The following is a 22,292-nucleotide window of genomic DNA, read 5'->3' as shown; positions in this document are numbered from 1 at the left end:
GGCAGAGTTTACCAGAAGGTGGTCTCATGGTTAAGATAGTTGAAGGGTGCTCTGAAAAAATGCCTTTTTATCCTGCCTCTCCTGTTGGCAAGAGTCTGAACCTGTGGGTTTTTATGCTAATTATGAATTAACTTTTCTTCATTTTCTCAAGAAATCCACTTCTGCTGTTTGTGGAATTGGGTAATGAGAGCTGCAGCTAAGGTCAGTAAGGTCATGCTTTGACTATATGACATCTCGTGTAATCCTAATTTTCCAAAATGTGAAATCCTGGATATTCAGTTTGGACAACCCTGGAATAATGAGTTAACCTTGATCTTGCTGCTTCTTCATAATACATACAATAGGAGTTACACTACCTCCTAATCCACGTGAAGGTTGGAGGGGTGGATGCGAAAGCACGCTGGTATTAGTGGAGTACTCAGCTGTCACTGTGCTGTGCATCACTGGAAAGAAAGGCCATACAGGGTGATTCTAACTTCAAAGCAGGGCTTGCCATTAGCAGATAAACACTGCGTTGCATATTGATTAGCAAGCAGAAAACAAAATTCTGAGTATTCTGTGATCTGAAAAACACAGGGGTCCTGTAGTACAATGTCATCATGAAGCCATCATTATTCATGGCATTGTGGAAAGGGGAGCTGAATTAGGGGTTTGCAGCGTGATTTTATTTGTCTCTTGCTAACTTTTGAGTGCTTGACTTTGCTATCTTAGTAACGTTCTTCTGACAGTAGTTATTTTTCCTGCAGGGTCTTTTTTGTGTATGTGTATATATCATAAATACTCAACAAATATTTATAGTAATTTATACTTACGGTATGTAAGAGAATTTACTGTAAAAACAGTTAAAGCTTTGAAACTTAATTGGTAAACAGTTCTTTTAAAGGAAACTGTAAGCAACCTGTCTGTCTTTTTTAGGACATTTTGTGGAATGTAAGAGAATTGATACCGTTACTGTTTTTACATCGTAAAGGCAAAAGTCCACACTGGGAGAATCAGGAGTTTGCGGACATAGAGCAAAAGAATTCTGCAGATTCTTTGGCATGTCTGTCATATCTGATGTTTGTTCAGCATTTTGGTATTGATTGCTTTCCAATGGTATTTAGGTAAGAACTAGATTTCCTCACTTACTGTAAGTCTGTATGTTGAATATTCATTCTGAGCAGAAGAAAACTTTTTGTGAATAGATATGAATGAAAACTGTGTATTTCACTAGTATGTATTTTGTGTTAATCTTTATGGATTTATATTTTATGTAGCTTATATTATATACATAAGAATATACTCCAGTCCTGCAGACTGCTTTATTACAGTTTAATTCTAGGTGAGCTGTCCTTTTGAAGAAACTGGTAGGATTAGTCACATGCTGAAAATCTACCATGTATTAAATTTTCAATTGTGTATTTACAGACAGTTTCCATGTAAGAGTTACTAACAGCAATTTGACTTACTATTTTGTGTCTATTTAAAAACTTAATTTTTATTTTAATCAATGTTTCAAAAAAGACTAATCCAGTCAAATATATTATGTTCAAATGTATATGGCTTATGTAGTTTAATGTAAACCTGATTTTTCTGTTTTAGTCCATCATACCTTCTGCAGTGTAACATGATGCATGTTGAAGTGCTACTGAAAAGGTAGGGTTTATGGTATTTGGAGCTCTAGATAGTAGATGTGACCTTTTATAGTATTTCATAAAATCATATTTTGCAAGTACCAGAAAAATTCAGAGGAAGTTTCTAAACCTGAGAGTTAAAAGGGCAAGTTCCACAACAAGATGAATTCTTTCACTAAGAGGTCTAAAACATTTATTTATTGTTTTCAGCTTGTATTATGATACCGTTTTTAGGAACTTAGAAAGTCTGAAAATTAAAAATTAAGGTCTTCTAAACACATGCAGAATAATTGGAGCGTGTATTTACTTCTGTGACACTTAGTACTTATTTGAATGTATTCTAGTGTGATATGCAATCAGTTTCTAGCACTGCTGTAGAAGGGAAGTTTCCCTTTATGACTGCTTGCCATTTCCTGGTAAAGTTTAAGCAAAACTTTCTGGTCTCTTCAGTTTAGGATCTGCTACGTTTTTCTTAGGCTTGTAGAACTATGCAAATGGAATCATCTGGGAAAATTTTCATTTTCTTTGTTAATCAGTGTCTCGATACCTGTGAGATATGAGTTGCTGCTTTTGAGCATTTATAAATACTGAGGGGAAAAGTAATTTTTGACCCTGAAGAGAGGAGTCTAATTTTCATCAGCCAGTTTATTTTAAAAATCTTTGAGAACAATAATGAAGATACTATATTTAGAAAATAGAATGAAAGTTTTTGAGGGACAAGTTTTTTCTGATCTCTGTTCTAATATTTCTTCTGAAATATCAACAGTGTCTTTTCATTTAACTTAAATTTGATAATGTTTCTTTTTTTTTCCTAGAACAGAAGAATCTATGTTATCTAAAGGACTTGTAAGTTTAATACAATTTTCAGTGTTAGAATGTTTATTTTTTCTAATCTAAGTAATGGTAAAACTTCAGTTTCCCCTTCTAAGAAAGGTACAAACGATAGTTCAAATAATAGTTTTAGAAATATTTTGAGGCTTAATTAGGTATTCTTCAGTTTTACAAATGCTTATATTTTTTGAGCTTTACACACATGCATAAATGTTTAAATTACCATTATCATTTACATTTGTAGTTCCTAGGAACTTTGGATATCAGAATGAGCATTTATAGTGAAGGCGGTTTTAGCCATGAAATGTTAAGCGTGTAGATTAATGTCTTATATATGAGCAAAATGTTGGCAGCTGTTTTTTTCCCCACCTACAGGATCTGTTTGAGAACTCTTTATTGAGAATGGAAGATAATAGCCTTCTCCATAAGTATTTAGAATTCAGAGATTTTATTGACGTACCTCAGGTAATAAGAAGCAATGTATAGAAGTCTGTAAAGCTTGATATAAATGATATCTAGCTGTCTTACAGGTGTTTGAGAGGACATACTACTGAACCTTCATACACTTCTGTCATTAAATTGAAAATCTCAGTGTCTTTTTTTTGTAAGGAATTTATTGTCTTTTCTACCTGCTACAGCATGAAGTTTCAGTGATAATTAAAATATATTTAGCACATGTACAGGCCACTGAGGCAGGTGGGCAGTGAACTTAGCTGAAAGCTGGTGCTTGCTTGATTTTGTCTCTTGCAAATCTGCTACTTGACTACATTCTTACTTGGACCCAAAAGTATGAGAACAGTATTCTTACATAGCAGCCCTGGGATTTCAACCACTGAAGCTAACGTGAATTTCACTGATGAGAGTCTTCTCATAGGTGTGGTTTTGGGATTTTGTTGGTTGTTTGGGATTTTGTTGTTTGTTTTTTATAATGTCTTGGGTAGATTTTAGTTAGATGGTATAATGTAATAATCTGTATATAATTAGAAATTATGTTTTCTTTGTCCAACTGCAGGATTTGGTGAAAGTTATGACACTTTGTCCCATAGAGCATCTGGTATGTAATCTGACCTACAGAATCAGTGAAGTGCTGAATTTATTTAATTAATAGAGAATTATTAGAACACAGAATTAATAGAGAAAAGAATTAATCTGATAACATTTTTTTTTTAATTTAGAGAAAGAAGAGTTTAAATATTTTGCAGTTGTTCATAGACAAGTTTGACGCAGAAGGAAAATACACATTATTCAGGTGTGCATTCAAATTACTGTAGATTGTGTAATGTCAGCCTTACTACAACTTAATTGCATAGATACAATGATTTCTGAAAGTTTCTATCTGCTAAACCACATTAATGTTACTACGTTAATTTTCCAATAAATAATGAATTTTAATTGCCTCACAAAATCTGCTGCCTTATATAAGTTAGTGTTTAAGGTTACATAGTCATCTTACTTTTCTGTGGTGAAGTCCTACTTAAATGACATTATGGTCTTATTCACTAAGTTTTAAGCTAACTGTATAGGCAGCTTTGAAGAGATAATATTTTTTATTTTTTTTTTGTCTGAAGGTGTTTACTGAAGACAAGTAACCATGCTGGTGTGGAAGGATACATTATTAAAAATATAAAAGATCAGATTCACTTAGCGTTAACGGTGAGACTTACCACTAAAAGGGAAGTTGCTGTCTCAAAATTCTGTCGGCATTATATTGAGAAAATATGTACAGCTTAAGCTTTCAGTGATGCATTAAAAAAATACTTTTTGAAAAGATACATAAAATTGGGAAAGTATGTAATTAAAAATACTATTTTGGCTTTTTTCTGCATATGTATTTTTACATTATAATACTACAATTGTATTTTTAAATTGCACAATCTTACTGTATTTATTTAAGAAGTTACTATTACCTTTTCTGTGCTTGAAAATATATGTGCTGCTTTCTTACAGAGGAACTACTCGGTATTTTGTTTCATCCTCACAGTTCCTCATTTCTTGAGTATAATTCAAGTGCTACAATCCAGAGAGAGTTCTTGATTTTTCTTGGGTTTTATGATGACAGCATTATATTAAAGTGCTTCATAAACATTAAATTCATCAGAAAGCATTGAGCTAGATCAAAGCCATTTAAATCCCACATTTTATAATCATTTTTACCAGGAAGTTGGAAAAATTAATTAAAAATTAATTACTCAATTATCCCCCCCGCCCTAAAAATTGCGTAGGGCTTTTTCTAAACCACATTTGATTCTCAAAGATACTGTCTTTTGTCAAATAGGACAATATAGTAAATCTATGCATGTTTTATGCTAGCATAATTATATTAAAAAACAGTGAATTACTACTTATGAGATCGTAGTCTGTCCTGTATATTGAATCAGCAGGGGTGAAGATGATAATATGAAAACTGTTCCAAAAGGGGCTTGCACTAAAATTGAATAGGTAAAAGTATATTCTGAAATTTCATTACTAATTAATTTTTGACTATGCAGCTTCAGAATTCTCTGAAAAACTTTTCTTCTGTGTAGTTCCCTGGCTGTCAAAAAGATAAATAATTTTAAAATTTCATCATATGGATTTGAATGTTCTAGGTTTGTTGCAAAGAATTCTGCCATAGATACAACGATAACAATTTCACATTGCTATCCATTTATTTCATCTTAGTTTTTGTGCCCAGCTAGTCTTAATGTTTCCAGGTCCCTCATCTGATCTGACTTAAGACAGTTACCCTTCTCATCATCCTGTCTAATCTCAGTTTTCCTTCCATTCCATTTCTGCATTTAGACATGCACAAAGAAAACATAAACCACCTGATCATCTTTAAAAAACAAAAAAAATTGTGACACTATTATTATGAAATGAATAGAGTCTCTGATAAAGATAGCTTATTATTCCATACCTCAATATAAAAACAAAAAAGTGTGCCTACTACAATTTTCTAAGTTCATGTAAACAAGTATTAACTATATTGATGGTGGTATGTTAAAGAGGTGGAGAATTGGAGACTGCTCTGATGAAATCGGAAGGAACAGCTTGGCATGGACAGAGTACAGAGGATTATGAAAAAGCTAGTTTCTATACTTCACATGTAGTAATTAGAAAATACTACTTCCAGTGTTTGATTTTTTTTATTATTATTATTATTTCCCTTTTCTGTTTTCCCAAAATTATTGTTAAATTATTTAAGATACCTTTTAAGATTTAGCTTTCGCACTCAGCTGAACTTTTTATATTGTTTTTTCAGAAGTCATGTGGCAACACTTGGTTTACAGGACACCACCTGGTCTCCCTTCTAGATTTAGTGCTTTTGCTTCCAGAAGGTGCCGAGACAGATCTTCTGCAAAACTCAGACAGGTGAGTTATTCGTTTAAAAAGACTTCAAACTACCGTGCTACAATGGGAGGTATGCTGTCATTTAATTAATGAGGTGACCACGTCATCATATTTTAAATTTCTGGAACTAGAAATGGAAACGATTGCTTATTTCAACCATCCTTTGAGCTAACTCTGTCATAATGCTCAATCAATATCACATTGATTTTAACGGTAGGGAAGGAATTCCTCCTCCATTCTCTGAGAATATAAGGCCTCAGGTGTCAAGTTACAGAACTAATTGGTAAAGCATTGTTTCTTCAGGAATGTGTGGTTTGTCAGCTTTCTGCAGAAGCTATTGGAGGAACAGAAGACGTGTGGTATGTCGTCGTATGTGATACAGTGGAATAACAATTATCAGATACAGCTTCCAGCACACAGTCTTTTTGAGGCTGTTTCCCAGACTGCTGCTGGGAATCCAGTACCTCATGAGTGGAAATACAGAGCCACCTGAACAGCAAATACTTGCATTAAGTAATATAAAAATAACTGAAATGTCTTTGAAAATCTCATGTGTAGGACAAGACTTTCTCTATATGAGTAAATGTTGGGCTTTTAAATCAGAGGGTGGTAGTGTCCAGATGGACACATAACTACTTAATAACCCAGATGTATGATCTGTAATTGTTACTGTTTATCTGGAAAAAGCAATAAACAGTTTCCGCTAAAAAGTATGGTAAAACAAAAGCAAAAAGTATATTTTAAAAAGCACTCAAAAATAAAAATGCAATACACTAATAAAGAAAACTCACACTAGTTTCAAATCAACTATGGATGCATCACCAGTGATGCGTATTACAAATTCTGTAATATGGTTCTATCTCTTCAGAGAACTGTCCCTCACAGTCACCAGCCTTCTCCAATGTCCTCACAGTTTTAATTGTACTTGCGAAGTGTCAGCTGTTGCAACATGGACATTACTGCACACTGGTGCTCTAGTCTATGCTATATTGCTCAACAGATGAGTGGCTGCATTTTGTACAAATGGATATTTTTAGGATGTCTGGCTAATGGACAACAAACTATTATCCATGTAATGTAAGTCTGTACTCGAAATGATAAATAGTACGTTTTTAATTCACAGGATTATGGCGTCACTAAATCTACTGAGATACTTGGTCATTAAGGATTGTGAAAGTGATAATCAAGTAAGTACTTCTTTGAAAATTATTTGAAAATGATTGATTAGCTGACGGCTGAGAGCTGGTTTCATGTGAATACTGTTATCCTTGATTAAAAAACTTGGTTTTTGCGGTTTTCTTTGCAATGATCAGTAATCCAGAAGTGATGCTTTTAATAACTACATTAGGATATATGTGATGTGTTCCTTTGGTGAAATTTGATTGCATTCATACTTAACTGTTACTATAAACAAGCTAATCCTTTTTCTCTGCCTGATGAACTGTGGTCCATGTCCATAACTTTGGAGTATAACACCATAAAATCACATTTCTAGCAAGTATTCCCATGAGAAAAAGTATTTATTACCCTTTTTTATTTATTTGCTGGTATTCCTCAAGCCTGTGAGTGGATTTCTTTGTAATAATAATACAAACCTTTGCGGTCCAAGAGATCCATTTTATTTATCTTTAGACAAAATACTTTTTGTGCAATATGCTGGAAGTTGTTAGTATTAAGATTTCTCAGAAAGTATGTAATAATCATTATTTAAATAGTTCTTAGCTGTGCAAAACAATATTCTATATTTACAGCAGCTGTGCAGGTACACAGTAGGTACATGTAGAAGGTACATGGTAGGTACAGTTAGAAGCTTCTCTAGGTATTAGCATCAAAAAACTTTTCTGTGAGATCCATCTGCTGAAGGTAACAAAGGGAATGCCCAGACCCATCCAGTTTTCTGCTACATTCCTTTACCAGAAACAGCCTAGAATGTGTTACGCACAAAGGTAACATGCCAGCCTAAACTCGCACCACTGCAGTTCACCTATGTATTTATTATAGTTATAGCTCTTTACCTTCATGTCTCCTGTGTGAGGATGTTTGAATGTAGATATTTCAGAAACACTCTGCATATTTAAGCTTTGCAGTCCATTTAAAAAATTGAAACTCCTCTTATGTATTTTACCCATATATTATGCTACCTGATTTTAAAGCAGGATTTTGTACCTTTAGTTGTAATTCCCACCTATTTGTTCTCTGTTTAGTTTAGCTCTTTGTCTGAAGCAGTCAGCAACATTTTTTACTGGTAGATCAGTGCAGACTGTATTTGTAATTCAACTGCTGTATGGCTATTCAATGTGGTATATTATGATGGATGTGCTGGTTTTGTGTACAGTCAGCTGTGCCCACCTGCAGTTGATGGAAATGTGTTCCTGGATACTCAAGGGGAAACTTGGTTGAATTTCACAACTGGGTCAATGTATGGATTCCATATTCTAGCAGCTGATTTATAAGTGCTCTGACTTGGATTATGTTGCTACAGCATTGAAGAGCCAATGGAATTATTTGTGGTTTAGTTGTCTGATTACATTCTACTACCAGATGGCTACTTATTCTAACAGTAAATGCAACTTTGTTGACTCTCAAATCATTGTGTTCCACCATTCCTCTAGTTTATGCAATTCATAAATATAAATAAAATACAAAAATATAAATAAAAGCTTCTTATCCACTTTATCATGTAGCAAACAAGTATCACCTGTCTCCTTAGTACTAAATGCTTTGATTTTTGCATTAAAATATTTAATTAGTGTTTAAATTAGTGACAGTTTAAAGAAAAATTGCTTTTCAGTTTTAAAGTACAGTAAAATCTTTCTTGTCTTGAATAAGCAATGTCATGGTCAGATGAATATTCTAACCAGCAGATAAGTATCCTAAGGTATTTTGTTGTTCTCCCTCAGTTCCTTGACTTTATTATTTGGAGTAATGGATTTCAGCATATCGTTTTCTGTTTTCTAAAATACAGAAAAAAATTCTGATCTACCTCTAGAGCACTTTGAGATCTATGAATGCAAGTTTTCTAAGTGCCTGATTAATACTAATAATAATATAGCTTGCTTTGATTACTGAAACTGTAATGAAAAGTAATAGCAAAAGTGGCTTTCAGTTGGTGCATTTCTGATTTGCTGTTTATGTAATTAGTATTGATAGACTATATCCATTTCTCAGATTTGAGTGATTACTATTTAAATGCTCATTAGGGTCTGCTCAGTTTCACGTAAATGCATAGCTTTGTAAGAAAAAAGAGAATTTCGCTGTACAAGCTCTAAAGCTTAAATGTAGTAGCACAGAATTGCTGTGACAATGCTGTCTAGTACCTGACTTAAAGAACCTACAGTTTGAGAAGAAAATAGCATCACCTCTTCTGAAGTTTTCCCTTCAATTTAAGCCCTGCCAGTTCTTCCTGACTTCATCCCTGTCTCCCTTCATACAGTGTAAGTGGGGCAAAAAGAAAATGCCTCCTTTCATGTCAGTTCAGATGTTTCGATTGCTGTGTAACAAGCACTTCCATTAATCAAGTTTAAAATCAGTATTTTTCTGGAAAGTTATTTCTTCATTTTTAGCTCCATTCTGGTGGAAGTAATTACCAGTTTTATTTGACCAGTTAACTTTGTGCCATTTAGCATTAAAATTTGGTGAATTTTCCACTGTAATCAACAATACTATTTAACACTGAGAATTCTTTTTATCATCCTCACTCTTTGAGGATACTGCCTGAAGAAAGGAATCATATAAATGGCTCCTATATCTAAAGATACAAAGACTGCTTTGTATTTGTTTCCTTCCACAGTAGTTTGTAGCTACAGCCTTACAAGGTGCCGAGGCAGAGAGGCTTTCGTCGTGCTGCGTAGCCTCGAACAGCCTTGCTTTTTGAGTGTCTTTCCCTTGTATCTCTTGCTTCCTGAGCGCCGTTATTGAAAACCTTCTCTTACACATGCCAGACTGGGGAGAAGTTCATGGTCACTCCAGCTGCTGTGCCCAAGGACGGGGTAGTAGCATATCCAGCAACACTCCCAGAGTGCTTTTTAAACTGAATACAGTACAGACAAGACCCTTATATATTTGGGGAGCATGATGTTCATCAGAGCTTTCATTTGGCATTGCGATACAGGTTAATTCAGGAGCGTGAATTTAAATATTTGTTGCGGTTTGCTACTGAATTATCTTAGAATAATCTACAACTGCTTTTTACTCACTGTAGAGATTCTAGCCTGAGAATGTGGCTGATACCCTCTGCAACGTATTGAGATAATTTCAGCTTTGCTTACAAGAACAAGTTGAAAATGTGCATTTCTGTTGCTGTATCAGTCTATGTACTAAGTTTGGCCCCCCCTTTTATTATTTTTTTTGACTGCTTCATCCTCCAATTTTCAGCAAATAATGTGAGAGAGAGGAGCTTGAATATCCATTGTGATGCTACTCATGCTTAAATACATGAATCTGAATTATTTTTTTCTTCACAGTACAGAAGTTTGTTATAAAAGATAGTCCAAAAACTTATGCTCAAAAATTTAGGATTGCAATATGCTTTATTAAAACTAATCTGTGACCTTCTCTGTTCTGTTTGAATAGACTGGTGTATGGACCGCACTTCCGAAGATTGAGCAAAATTTTTTAAAACCACTGCATGTAGGACTCAATATGTCAAAAGCCCACTATGAAGCAGAAATAAAGAATAAGAAAGAAAATAGAAGAGGTCAGTTGTTTTCTTTTTTTCTTAGCTTTGTTCATATTTAGAAACATCAGAAATCCTTTGGAAACAAGGAATCGGTGAGTGCTGTATGGATGTCCCAAATGGTAATTCAGTAGTTGCTGTATTTGACAATAATAATTTTCATAATTGGTCAGAAAAATCTGAACATGTTTATCTTACACATTTGTAAACCTTACGGAAACTTGATAGAAATGTCACATGAAGACCTTCAAACCTTGATCTGCATTTATACTTTGGATTTTAAGGTTGATTGCAGCGTCTAAATCTCTCTGAATATATAGCCCTTAAGTTTGATACTAGGTGTGAGAGGTTAACACGAGAAGAAATAATTTGCATGGCAAATAGGTGCTCTCTTAAGGCCTGAGGGGAGTACCTTCTGGATTTTTTTTTTAAATTTTTTTAATCTTACACACAGGATCAAATTCTGCTCTGGGTTAAGCAGACACATTCCACAGGGTATAAGAGCTGTAGCTGCTTTAGGCAACCTCTGTGTATGTCAGATCCTCTGTTCCTTTGTGGCCTTCAGTATAATTAAGACAGACCAAGGAACTTGCTTCTGGTACCAAAAATGCCAGTACAGCTTTTTGCCTCTAGTCTTATCTTCTGTTGTTGTAAACTGTGTAAGTATGAGGCAGAGACAGCCACAGGTTGCTTTCAGAAAAATTCCCTATCATTCTAAAGGGAATCCTTTAAAAGCAGGAAGCTTTTTTCTTTAAGTCTCTTACATTTCACTAGCCTTAGACAAAGCTTAAAGAGATTTGGGAGAGAACATCCAACTTGTAACATTAAATGGTTTAGTCTTTCTCCCAAACGTAAACATTGTATGCATTACGTCAAATTTCAAATGTGCGGTCTGAATGTGAGTTTTTCAGACTTGCCCTTGTAGTTTTGCCTGCTGCAAGAACCTGCTTGAAACAGAGAAGCCTGCAGCCTTTTCTTAATGTCTGGATTCATTAAGCTAAAGGACCTCCTGCTGTCTCTCTGGATGTGGAAATGTTAAATATTTATCAAAAAATTTCCAGCTTTAGTAATTTTTTTTCTTTTTAAGGAGCATTTCAGCTATATAGAATGGTTTTGAGTTGCTGATATTGCCTGTTTAGTAATGTAGTCATATGTTACAGGAAGTGTAGAGAGAGCATCCAGCTCACACTGTCTTCCCCTTAAGGTTCAGCACCTTCTGTCCTGTGTTTGGTCAATCCCTAGGTTTGTGGGTTTTAAAAATTACTGTCTAGAAATACTAATAGCATGAAAAGAATATATAACATAAAAGTTACATGAAACAGCAGCCTGATCTCTGTTGGTTATTTTCTTCTACAGAGACACACAGTTCTAACACAGTTTGTTCTCTAACTGTTAGTGGGGAAAAGATGCCTGCCATGACTACTGAAATGCAGCTTCAGGTGAGTTTGCATTTCTTTCAGAGTTATTCAGAAGTACTGAAATTTTCTTTTTAATCTGGAGACAAATGTATATGTATAGTGGGTAAACAAAAAAAGATTTCTTCTAATAAAAATAACAATCTCCTTTTGTCATTTCAGGTTTTACACTCAGCTCTCTTCACGTTTGATTTAATAGAAAGTGTTCTAGCTCGAGTAGAAGAACTCATTGAAGTGAAAATAAAAGCTGTAATGGATGAAAATAGTTAGGTCAGCTGGAGTATTTAAATTAACGTACTTCTTACGAGATCATTTTGACTATAAGTCTTCAGTTGGAAAGGAGGCTGCCAACCTTTAAAGAAGAGCAATTTAGAGTAGCCTCTAGAGGAATTGCAAATGCTGCTCTTTATAAGTATTGTTGCTGGTATTTTTTTATTTTGTTTTGCTGTTGTTGTATGGGATTCACAGAGATGGCCTATTTACTAAAGTACTCCTCTTCAGAATTTGATGCTTTTCCTTAAGTTTATAAACTAAAACCAAGGGTGGATTGTTTGGGGTTTTGGTTTTTTGGGTGTTTTTTTCGTTCTTATGCTGTGGCAAGGAGGTATGGCTGTGTGTTATTTTTTCTGTTAATTTTCAAAATTTGTTAGATAATAGTTGCTGACTGCTGTTGTGAGTTACAAAGATTTTTATGAAGTTACTGGAGAACCATTAACTAAAAAGCACTGTTTAAGCACAAGGTATTTTTGTTAGCACTTTTAAATGTTGACAAACAAGCTTCTGTATTTACAAACAGGACTGTAAGGTATAGATAGATAATAGTAGAAACACTATGGCAAAGGAAGCCAGGTTTAAAGAAAAACAAATCAACTTTGAACCAAATAAGATGTTAAAACTTATTAACATAAAGCCCCACATGCTGTATTAAGATTTCATACATATACCTGTTCGTGCATGGGAAACCTGTATTTTGGAATCATTTTGATCTTCGTTATCTTTATTGATAAAGTTTTAAGATACATTAAATATTTGGGATATTGGGAAATTATTGTAAACAAATGAACTCATAAATTCAGAAGCAAGTTAAAAATAAGGATCCCTTTTCTATAGTGCGGTTAAACCACTTTTTATTTTCCTTCAAATGCACATTTGGTATAATGTATTCTATTTTACCTATATAGTTTTTGATATACATTTTCATTCCAAATGCATAATTTGTATGTATAATCTTTTGAAATGTAACTGTCTTTTTAAGAACATTCCATATTTTATATAAAATGTAGCCACTCTATTTATGAATAAAACCCCCAAATACTAAATTAATTACAATGCAACTGGTACTCCTGAAGCATCTTCCAAACAGGACTGTTTTCTATTATTTGGGCTTTTGTCATTGCCATTTTGTAACGAATATCATCTGCTCGTGGCTTGGAAGTTACCTTAGAAGAAAGAAAAATATTATGAGTAGGACACAGCAACTCTAGGTAATAGAACATCTATTTTTCAAATAGTAGAAATGTAAGATTATTCAGCAGTAAAATTTGAATCATGTTTTCTGAAGTAGATATTTAGGAATGATGTACACAGATGTCATTTGATGTATGCCTTTAGGTGCATGACCAGTCTTAAAATAACCAGTCCCATCAGCACTGCATTTGATTATCTGGATAGTATTTCAACAGGACTTGGGTATGGTAGCTCAGGATTAGAGTATTTCTCCCTTGGCCATGCCTGTTAACCTGCGGCAAAAAAGTTCATTTTGTAAGCCCTATACCAGTTAGGAATTCTCTGGCAAAAGGTGAGCTCATTAAACTGGCTTTGCACTGCAAAGGGTAAGAAATAATGCAATGGCAAGCAACAGATTTGTGATATGTACTATTATTACTTCTTATGGGCCTGTCCTGTTGATGTTTGGTGTCATTCTGAAGAAGCAGAAAAGCAAATTCAAATTTATAGGATCAGCAATAATCTTAGAAGCTTTTAGGTTAATGAGGTATTAAGAGACTGGGCCAGACATCAGTAGATTCCATAAAAAGTTCAAGTACAATGTTCAACATTGGAGTAAGTGACAACTTTTGCCATATAATAAGTGAGGGATAGCTTACACACTCTTAAAATGATGAATACTCTGAATAGGTTAATGCTTATTATTTTGAGATTCTCACTTCAGGAATGGCTAAAATGTAAATCCGTATTTGATTCCTAACATGTCATTCGACTTGCTCTTTTTATTTTTGGTACATGGCAGGCTGCTAGTATCTAAGTTAGAATTTTAATGGAAAAATGTTCTTTAACGAGGTTCAGTAAATAGATTTAATTAATAATTTGTTGATGCATACCAGATGTGTTGTAGATACACAGATAAAATACACTCAACTTGTAGAAATATACTAGTGTGCACATCATTAAAAAATCCACAAGTAGAGCTTTCAGATTGGCATTTTTAATTTACATTGAAGTTCTCTCATATTTAGATCTTGTGCTGGTTCTGCACTAGTAAATGAAGTGAAGCCATCCTGACTTAACAGTGGTAAATTAGAGCCAAAGTAGCTCCTAAATATCTAATTTGTCTTCATAGATGCTATTAAGATCTTTTGAAGTTAAGTTTAACAATGAAGTCTCTGCTAAAGAATCAGAGTAACAGCCCTATTTCAATGCATTACATGGATTGCGGTCAATAGGACCCAAAAAGTTCCATTAAGGAAAACCAAATATTTTATAGTTCCTGGCTTTTCCTGGCTAATATGCTTCTGAAGAGCTAATATTTTAAAGTATACGCAACTAGACTTACCTTAGCTATAGTTAGCATTAGCTTAACAGTTTCAGCAGTATTATGAGCTGGTATTATACGTAGATTACTGCCCAGGAATCTGCACATCAAAATAAATGAAGGGTAAGAGTACTTTTAGAATGAACATTTAACTTGTTATGCCATAAAACTCCCACATGATATAAACAACTTCCTACTGTGCCTCAGCACAAGTACATAGAAGATTGCTTTTATCTTTAAAGGCAACTGGAGAGTTCATGCTGTTTGTATAGCCATCTGTCCCGTTTCTGTACCAGTTGTTTAGTTGGGATTTGGAAGGGGCTCATTTCTTTTCCTAGGGCTATTTGCCAATCAATCAACACTTCTTAAGCATGTGTACATTTGGATAATTAAACTCTCTTCTGCTATATTGTTGAAGACTGTCTGTTCTCAGTGCCAGTAAAAAATGTTTGGGTTTTTTTAATGGCTTTGGAAGAACACAGGAAAGTATCTAAAAACACTGTGCTAAAAATACTTTGGAATTTGAACTAAATCTTTTAGTGTACTATCTAAATATAGCAATCTGTAGGTCGGATGCGATTAAGATAGCAGGATATTCTGCTACAGATTTCATGCAAAGACTTGTTAATTCAAATAATTTAACCTAAAATTCATTCTTTTTCTATAAATAATGTTACTCATTTGCATTCATTCTCGAGAATGGAATGTGAAGACATATTAGTATCAGTTGTCATTTAAGGCAGTCATGGAAGAGAGAGACATGAAAGCTTAGGCAAGTACAGAGCCTCTCCTTAAGACTTCTCTCTTAAGTGTTTGTAACAATGACAACAGTTAGCATTGCTGCCATTTTCTGTTGTAGAGCTAAAACATGATGGGGATTAACAACAACAAATGAGGAATTTTAAATAATAAAAGATTAATCCAAATGAAGTGCCCAGCTGCTCAACTGTATACTCCCCTGTGACCACCCCTTGTGACTACCACCTGTTCTTGCCCTCAATCTGTTTGATGACTTGGACTCATTCGCATTAAGGCCCATGCTGGTCAGATACCTGATCTAAACTTGGCTGCCCGTTCTAATTAGCAAAAATAGGTGTTATAGGCTGTGGCCTTCCCTAAGAGTAGGTACTCAGGTCACTGTTGAGTTTTACTAAAATCTGATGGAGAAACTGTGGTTTGATTTACATTTAGGGATTAGGGAAATAAATAGCTGTGACTTTGCTAATACTAGCAATGTGCTAAGCAAAGCATGAATGAATGAAGTGCAACAAAGAAATAATTACATGTACTTACCTAGATCCATGAAAACCCCATTTCTATCAATAATTTTGCTTCCAATTACAGCAGGTCTAAATTTAGTTTGTGTTTCATCAATTTGATCAATGGGCAGAATAGTGGCCATTAGAACACAGGGCTGGTCTTTGCTCCAAGGTGTTTTGAAAATTAACATACAGATTTACTGAGGATATTAGTGTCATGCTCATTTGAGCACTGATGATAAAGGTTGCTTTTATTCTGCTTCCCCCATGATATATACAACCCTACATAAAGCGTTCATGTTGTTGAACAACAATCCGATAATGTTCTTGTTAATAATAATAAAAATCCTCCCCCAACTGAAACAAAACCATAGATAAGCAGAAAGAAACAGTAATATAGGAAGACCTGAAAATACCAAGGGGCTTTGGTTTTTTGACAGATCTAACAAGTGACTTGTAGTTTGAAAGCATATGGCACAGATTTCAACCCCACCAATGCAAAAGCTCAGTCAGTAATTTCCATACTACAGCAGAACTCCAAGCTGCAAGGTAGTAAAAAAGCACGTGCATCTAAAATATAATTGTGCCTCATCAACATGAATTTGGTATGGCCTGCAATGACAAAACTATTATTTTTATTTTAATAAAGTTGATGACTTGCCAAATGGAATATAGTTTTAAACCATCACATTTGTTAGTGATGAACACATGCACAACATCCATTGCACATAAACACAAAGGAGATAGAGAATTGGCATTGCCATCAGCTGAATAACATGTTCTTGCTGAATGGTGGCAGAGCTTTTAAGACCTCTCATGAAAATTTATGGAATTTTCACAAATGGGTAATAGATTTCCTACATTTCATCCCATACACTCTGGTAGTCATCAGCATTTGGCAGTGTGCCCAGGATTTAACGGAACTGGTGCTAGTTTCAAGGAGGTAAAGATCAAAGACTTCTATAGAATAGTCACTTCTTTGATGTCAAGAGTGAAAATAACTGCAGTTAGGACTACTGTATCTACCAGAAAATGCTTCTGACTGCATGTTTGGAGCACAATCTGATAACTGTTGTCAGCAGGTATGTACTAAAACATGCAAGTTTTCAGGCTTCATTGGAAATCACAGATAATGTTTTAAACAAACAGCTTTGATGTCCGGTGTTACACTTTTGCTATAAAATAATATTATTTCAATTGTTGTAGTTCTGTATAATACACACTGTTCCAAGTAAACATTTTAAAAGCTGATAAATAATCTGTACTTTACAATATAGCCTTTTCTCATGAAGGAAACTTGCTTGTTTTGTTTTGAAAATGGCTGAAAAGTGCTGACAAGAGCTAAGAAAATTGCCTGGTTTTCCAGTTCAAGAGACAACTTTAAAAAGAATTACATTACATAGCCCTAAAGTGATTGAAAGGGATGTTATTTGCTCTCTTTTGCAGAAAGTCGTCTTTTGTTACCTATGACATATCAGACTGATTCACTTGGTATTCTTTGCCATTAATAAACATATGCTTTAAATAATTTTCCAGTGCATTAGTAAAATAAAATTCATATTCCTGAAAATAATTCCTAAAATAATATTCCTGGATCTAGGACTGCTACTTCATTTCTTCCTAGCAATAAAAAGTTTGGGTTGATGTTGAAATCATACCTTCTCTGAATCCTAAACATGACATTCCATTCTTCTGGGCCGTGAAGAGCAGCTGACAAAACCAAAAAGCTGTTCCGATGAATGTTTATGAAATTCTGAATTCTTTTGGAAAACTGTTCTTCTCCTGTCATAAGCAAGTCTTGAATGTCTGACAGTATAAATGCAACACCTATTGAAGAAATTGATGTGAATGTACACATCATGGCAGTAATGTGATTTAAGTTCTCACCACAAACCAGGAAGTAGAATTCTTATTCCACCATTAGTTTAAAAGGCAATGAACAAAACACATGAATGAATTTACATATCTTGACAATGAATTGCAATCATGAGCTTTGGCCTAGTCCTTATAGTTCAGGAAAACTTAAGATAAAGGATCTTGTCTACCTGTCTAAGTCATTTTCTGCTCTAAAAAGGAAGGATAGATTTTTCATGTTTGCAGTTTCAGTGATTTCCTGATCAAAGCTGCTCAAGGAACCCTCTCCCTAACTCCTTTGCTACCACCAGGTCTGCAAACTCAACTTGGAAGATGAAAGCCAAGGGCCTTGGGTCACTCTTGTGTTTACAGCCATGAATACTAAAGATCCTGATGGCTGTCTTACATGTTAATGGTGCTCAATGTGTTTGCTCGGTTATAATGAGAATTTACTAAGTTCAGCTGATGATCACCACATCTAGTATAGCTGTTCTACAGTATGTCCAAATAAAGTAAATACCAATGAACGCATTTCATCCCCAGAGTTCTCTGTTGAATCCTCTGATTTACATACAATCACAGCACAGCTCCTTCCACTGTTGCATGACATTCTGACAAGGCAGATTTTATTCAGTTCAGTGTAGCCTACAACAGGGCCTAATCTTGTACCCCATGGGAGTTTATGAGTTTAAAAGCATAAACTTCAAAGTACTGTACCAGAAAGGGAAAAAATCACGGATCCGATTTCTACTGATTCTGAATACCGAACTCTGTGTTGTTGCCTCTGTAGAACTGTAGAAATTTCATGATTCTAAATAAATTTTAAAGGGTTATTTTTAAAACATGATCTCAGCCAACAAGTTAGAAATATTTAAAGCATTGTCTGAATGATTACAGATAGAACTTTAGCATCATTGTTTAGAAAAATATTTTTTATTCCACTTGCAATAAAAAACTGAAATGTTAATTAAACTTTTTCAGTTAATGAGATTTTGAAATACTTGCATTGGAAGTTATCAAACAATGGCAATTTTGTATGCAGCCATTTCAGTTTGCCTCAGGAAACTCTTGCATAATACATAAAGAAGCGCAAACATTTTACAGTCTATTTTTGTAAGATGTGCTAAAGGAGGATTTACAGAAGTGAGGAACATACGGTAGTGTGTTTCTATGATTCCAGTTAATTAGACTGCATTATTTTCACAGATGTCAGCATTTCATTTAGAAGATAGTTCAGAACATCTGTATGGGACATGATTTTCTTTAAAGCTTTTTGACAGAATGCAATCCACTCAGGAAAACTAGAACATTGCACTATGCAATATAATCATCTACAGAATGGAGCGGGTTTGGATATATTTCTCAGCCTGCAAAAAGCATTTCTGCAGTATGTTCTACAGAAGCTGCTCAAATATATTTTAAAGGTTAAATCATGGAATCCTTTTTAGCTAATAACGTGTTCTTTAACCTAGACATTTAAAATGTAGCCAACCTGCCTATACAGGGAAGAGTACAAAATAAAGTCAGGCTAGCAAGTGAATCCTGAAGGAGACAGTAACCAGAAATGTTATGTTTTATTGGTCTGGAGAGGGAACACTCAATGACAGCTGCTTATGAGGTATAATTACAATTTTGGAAAAACTCTCTTCTTCAAAGCCACTACTGACAGTGAATTATTTAATGCACAAATATAAAATAACAGCTATGAGAAAAGAATAGCCGTACAGGGAAGAGAAACTCATAACCAAAACTGATACAAAGCACTACCTTTGTAAGAAAAGCCATCTTAAGATTTGTATTCAGCTGTTTCCATGGTGTTGCTCACTGAGAGTCCTTACTAACAGCAGCAGTTTTGAGTAGAGCTGGGGCTCATATTAGTAAGAATGAATTATGCTGGTAGAGCTGATGAGATCACTGCCCTCCAATACCTCTCACCATATTATGGATTAAGTTGCTCTTGAAGCAGTTCCCAAACTGGAACAGCTTACAGGCCATCATGCCAAGACAAGCATGCAAATAAAAATAGGCTTTAAACTGAGGTGATGCAGGAATTATTTCAATACCATTCACCCATTTATACAGCAGAGATGGGGTGATAACCTTGTCAGCCAAGCTAGTGTAAGATATTTTTGCTTGTGAATCAAAGCCCTCTTGCCTCTAAATTCTCTCCAGCTGGCATGAAATTTGCCTCAGCTGCAGAAACTAATTACCAGCTCCTTGACATACCCTTTCACTTTACTGGGGAACAGCCTAGGCTGCTGATATTAAGAGATATAAATCCATATCTGTAAGAATCACTATTTTAAACTGACCAGCACACTTACTAGTAATAGTCTACCCCAGTGTTGATACTGTATAGTAGAAAATCAAGCGCTTAGGGAGAAATCCAGAAAATTAAAAAAAAAATCTGATGGAATTATTTATAGTGCTAATAGAAAGCAGCATCAGTGCAGTACAAAAATGATGAGTCAGGAGGACAATCCTAAAGCAACATAACCCAGAACAGCAAGTGGCAGGAATACTAAATAGGTATGGAAGCAGCTAGGAAAAAAGCCACACACACACACACAAAAAAAAAAAAACCACCAGTGCTATAGTGGAAGTAACTTCAGAGTAATATCACTGTTTTATCCTCAAAAAACTATATTAATTGGTATTGAATAAAAAATTTCCATGTATAGAATATAAGAAATGCTTCTTTCAGTGTTTCTTAGCGAGTCAGATGCTGCTCTTAGTAAGTGGTGGTGTACCTGCAGAGCTGTACTCATAATAACTGTTGTTACCCATCTTGGCTGTTCCTGCCCACCACTTTCTGCCATTTTTTTCAAGGGTTTAGTGGTTCTGCAGTGAACTCTCAGGTGCCACCTTCTGAAAAGCCTGGAAAAAGAAAGATTAAAAATATATTACCTGCTAATTAAGGAGGTGAAATATTTAAGGCACGCAGATCCATTAAAGATCTGATTAAAAACCAGGGCACTGTCCAATTCCCCAGAATTTACACAGATGCCCACTAACACTGAACTAATTTAAGATAGCAGTTAGGTACCTAAACGGCTTTAAAGAATCTGCATCTGAGAACAGGGAGAGCAGCATGAAGAATAAATTACTTCAGAAAAACATTGCTAAAAGCACTTTAAACGAGTAAAGAGCATCTACCCTGTTTTGAAAGGGTATGTTTGCCACCGTGTATGTTTTACACTAAGATAATTTTGGGAAGGCTGCTCTGGGCCTTCTGCCAGGCCCGGAGCAGCCTGCCATGCTGTGGGCCTGAGCACTAGCTCTTTCCATGTGTGTTTGTATTTTACTCTTTTGAAAATACTCTTGGATATCTATCTGCCTTGGCAGGCGTTGCTATTTCAGCAGGGCTCTTGTGGTGCAGCTGGGGACACTGAAGCTGCGCGGCAAGAGCCTGTGGCAGCCTAGGGGCTGAGACGCACCTCACCTCACAGCCCCTCACCTCACAGCCCAGCCCTGAGGCGCCTGCCTGTGGAATGGTGGCACTGCGTGCCACGCCGGCCGGGCTCGTTTCCACAAAACCTTTGTGCCAGTCGGTTCCCAGTGTAAGTTTTAACCTGGCCTCTCCCCGTTTTCAAAGCCTGGTAAGGCACGAAAATGAAATCCCTGCGAGGCCGCCTGGTAAGGCTGGGCAGCGGGCGGGGACTCCCCGCCCCGCGTTTCCCGCCTTCCGGGCCCCGCGGCACCTCAGCGCCGCCGCCGGGCGCGGAGCCCTCAGGCGGCACCGGGTCGCGTACGGTGGGGCCGTCCCCTGGCCGCCGCCGCTGCCCCTTACCGGGGACGTGCAGCAGCTGAAACCAGCTTCGCCTCACAGGTCTGAGAATGAAGAGATGGCAGGCAAAAGCTCCCACCGGCCAAACGAAGCGCGCATACCTCACTGCTAAGAAAGTCAGTCATGTAATAAGTAACTAAAGGTAATTTGCTGATCAACCAAGTTAAGCAAGAGGAACGAACCCATTGTGGTGGTCTTAAAACCTTCCTATTTAACAAGAAGAGACACGTCCACAATGTTATCTTGCTACACCAAACGTGGGAACGTCCTGTCTGACAAGAAACCACAGTAACAGAAGCAGCAGAGGGGCGTCCTGAAGATGTCAGAAGCGACCTTGGTGAAGATAAAAAGAGCTGCTCAGCTTGCTTGAATTTGCACGCCGTTGGTGGAGCAGGAGACTCCCCAGCTACCCAGCGCTGTTTTGCTTACTTGTCGCTTGCTTTAATAAATCAAATTTTCTAATTGGCCAGTCTCTGTCATTTAATTGGACAGGTAAACTATAACAACTCAGGCTTCGGTGGGAGGTGAGGAAGCACCGAGGCCGCTGCCTTTCTGCCGGCCTGCTTGACTCCTGTCCACCGCTCTGCGTTTCCCTGCAGCGTGTGGGGACTGGCTTCTGCTGCTGAAAACCCTGCCATCTCCTCAGCGTCCCCATAAAAGTCTTCCAGAAGCTTGGTGTTGGCCTGAGAGACTGCTGCTGCTGCGGAAGTATAGATTGTGTGACATTTTTAGATGATTGAAGGGACAAACATGTGGAA

General features: G+C 36.0%; 2 protein-coding genes across 5 annotated transcripts in view; one reads left to right on the top strand and one right to left on the bottom strand.

The window, feature by feature from the left end:
• GLMN (glomulin, FKBP associated protein) overlaps nucleotides 1–14,296 on the top strand; it is a 23,758-nt gene extending 9,462 nt beyond the window's left edge. For 3 of the 4 annotated variants that reach the window (XM_037404664.1, XM_037404662.1, XM_037404661.1), the window contains exons 8-19: nucleotides 916–1,103; nucleotides 1,582–1,635; nucleotides 2,429–2,459; nucleotides 2,820–2,909; nucleotides 3,457–3,498; nucleotides 3,620–3,693; nucleotides 4,013–4,097; nucleotides 5,686–5,795; nucleotides 6,898–6,961; nucleotides 10,347–10,470; nucleotides 11,806–11,888; nucleotides 12,027–14,296. In XM_037404664.1, the coding sequence (XP_037260561.1) occupies nucleotides 916–1,103; nucleotides 1,582–1,635; nucleotides 2,429–2,459; nucleotides 2,820–2,909; nucleotides 3,457–3,498; nucleotides 3,620–3,693; nucleotides 4,013–4,097; nucleotides 5,686–5,795; nucleotides 6,898–6,961; nucleotides 10,347–10,470; nucleotides 11,806–11,888; nucleotides 12,027–12,134 (1,053 nt within the window). In that variant the 3' untranslated portion in view covers nucleotides 12,135–14,296. The remainder of the gene's footprint in view (nucleotides 1–915; nucleotides 1,104–1,581; nucleotides 1,636–2,428; nucleotides 2,460–2,819; nucleotides 2,910–3,456; nucleotides 3,499–3,619; nucleotides 3,694–4,012; nucleotides 4,098–5,685; nucleotides 5,796–6,897; nucleotides 6,962–10,346; nucleotides 10,471–11,805; nucleotides 11,889–12,026) is intronic. The other variant, XM_037404663.1, reaches the window with a different exon arrangement.
• C11H1orf146 (chromosome 11 C1orf146 homolog) lies at nucleotides 12,447–22,292 on the bottom strand. The gene is made up of 6 exons (XM_037404666.1): nucleotides 21,538–22,292; nucleotides 20,498–20,624; nucleotides 18,465–18,558; nucleotides 17,552–17,720; nucleotides 14,656–14,734; nucleotides 12,447–13,303 (listed from the first exon to the last, which is right to left on the bottom strand). Exons 1-6 carry the CDS (start codon nucleotides 21,657–21,659, stop codon nucleotides 13,184–13,186), a joined length of 711 nt encoding a protein of 236 aa, XP_037260563.1. The 5' UTR covers nucleotides 21,660–22,292; the 3' UTR covers nucleotides 12,447–13,183.

Source organism: Falco rusticolus, chromosome 11, assembly GCF_015220075.1.
Source record: "Falco rusticolus isolate bFalRus1 chromosome 11, bFalRus1.pri, whole genome shotgun sequence".
Taxonomy (NCBI): Eukaryota; Metazoa; Chordata; class Aves; order Falconiformes; family Falconidae; genus Falco; species Falco rusticolus.
Note: the sequence above shows the minus strand (reverse complement) of the source record. Positions and strands in the feature narration are given on the sequence as shown.

What these genes read in the sequence shown, in the direction of transcription:
- C11H1orf146 (XM_037404666.1), bottom strand. Translation starts at nt 21,659, where the DNA reads ATGACTGACTTTCTTAGCAGTGAGGTATGCGCGCTTCGTTTGGCCGGT. An exon ending in TCAGCTGCTGCACGTCCCCG is followed by an intron (nt 20,625 to 21,537) that starts GTAAGGGGCAGC and finishes TTCTTTTTCCAG; the next exon opens with GCTTTTCAGAAGGTGGCACC. An exon ending in TTATGAGTACAGCTCTGCAG is followed by an intron (nt 18,559 to 20,497) that starts GTACACCACCAC and finishes AAATTTATTTAG; the next exon opens with AATCATGAAATTTCTACAGT.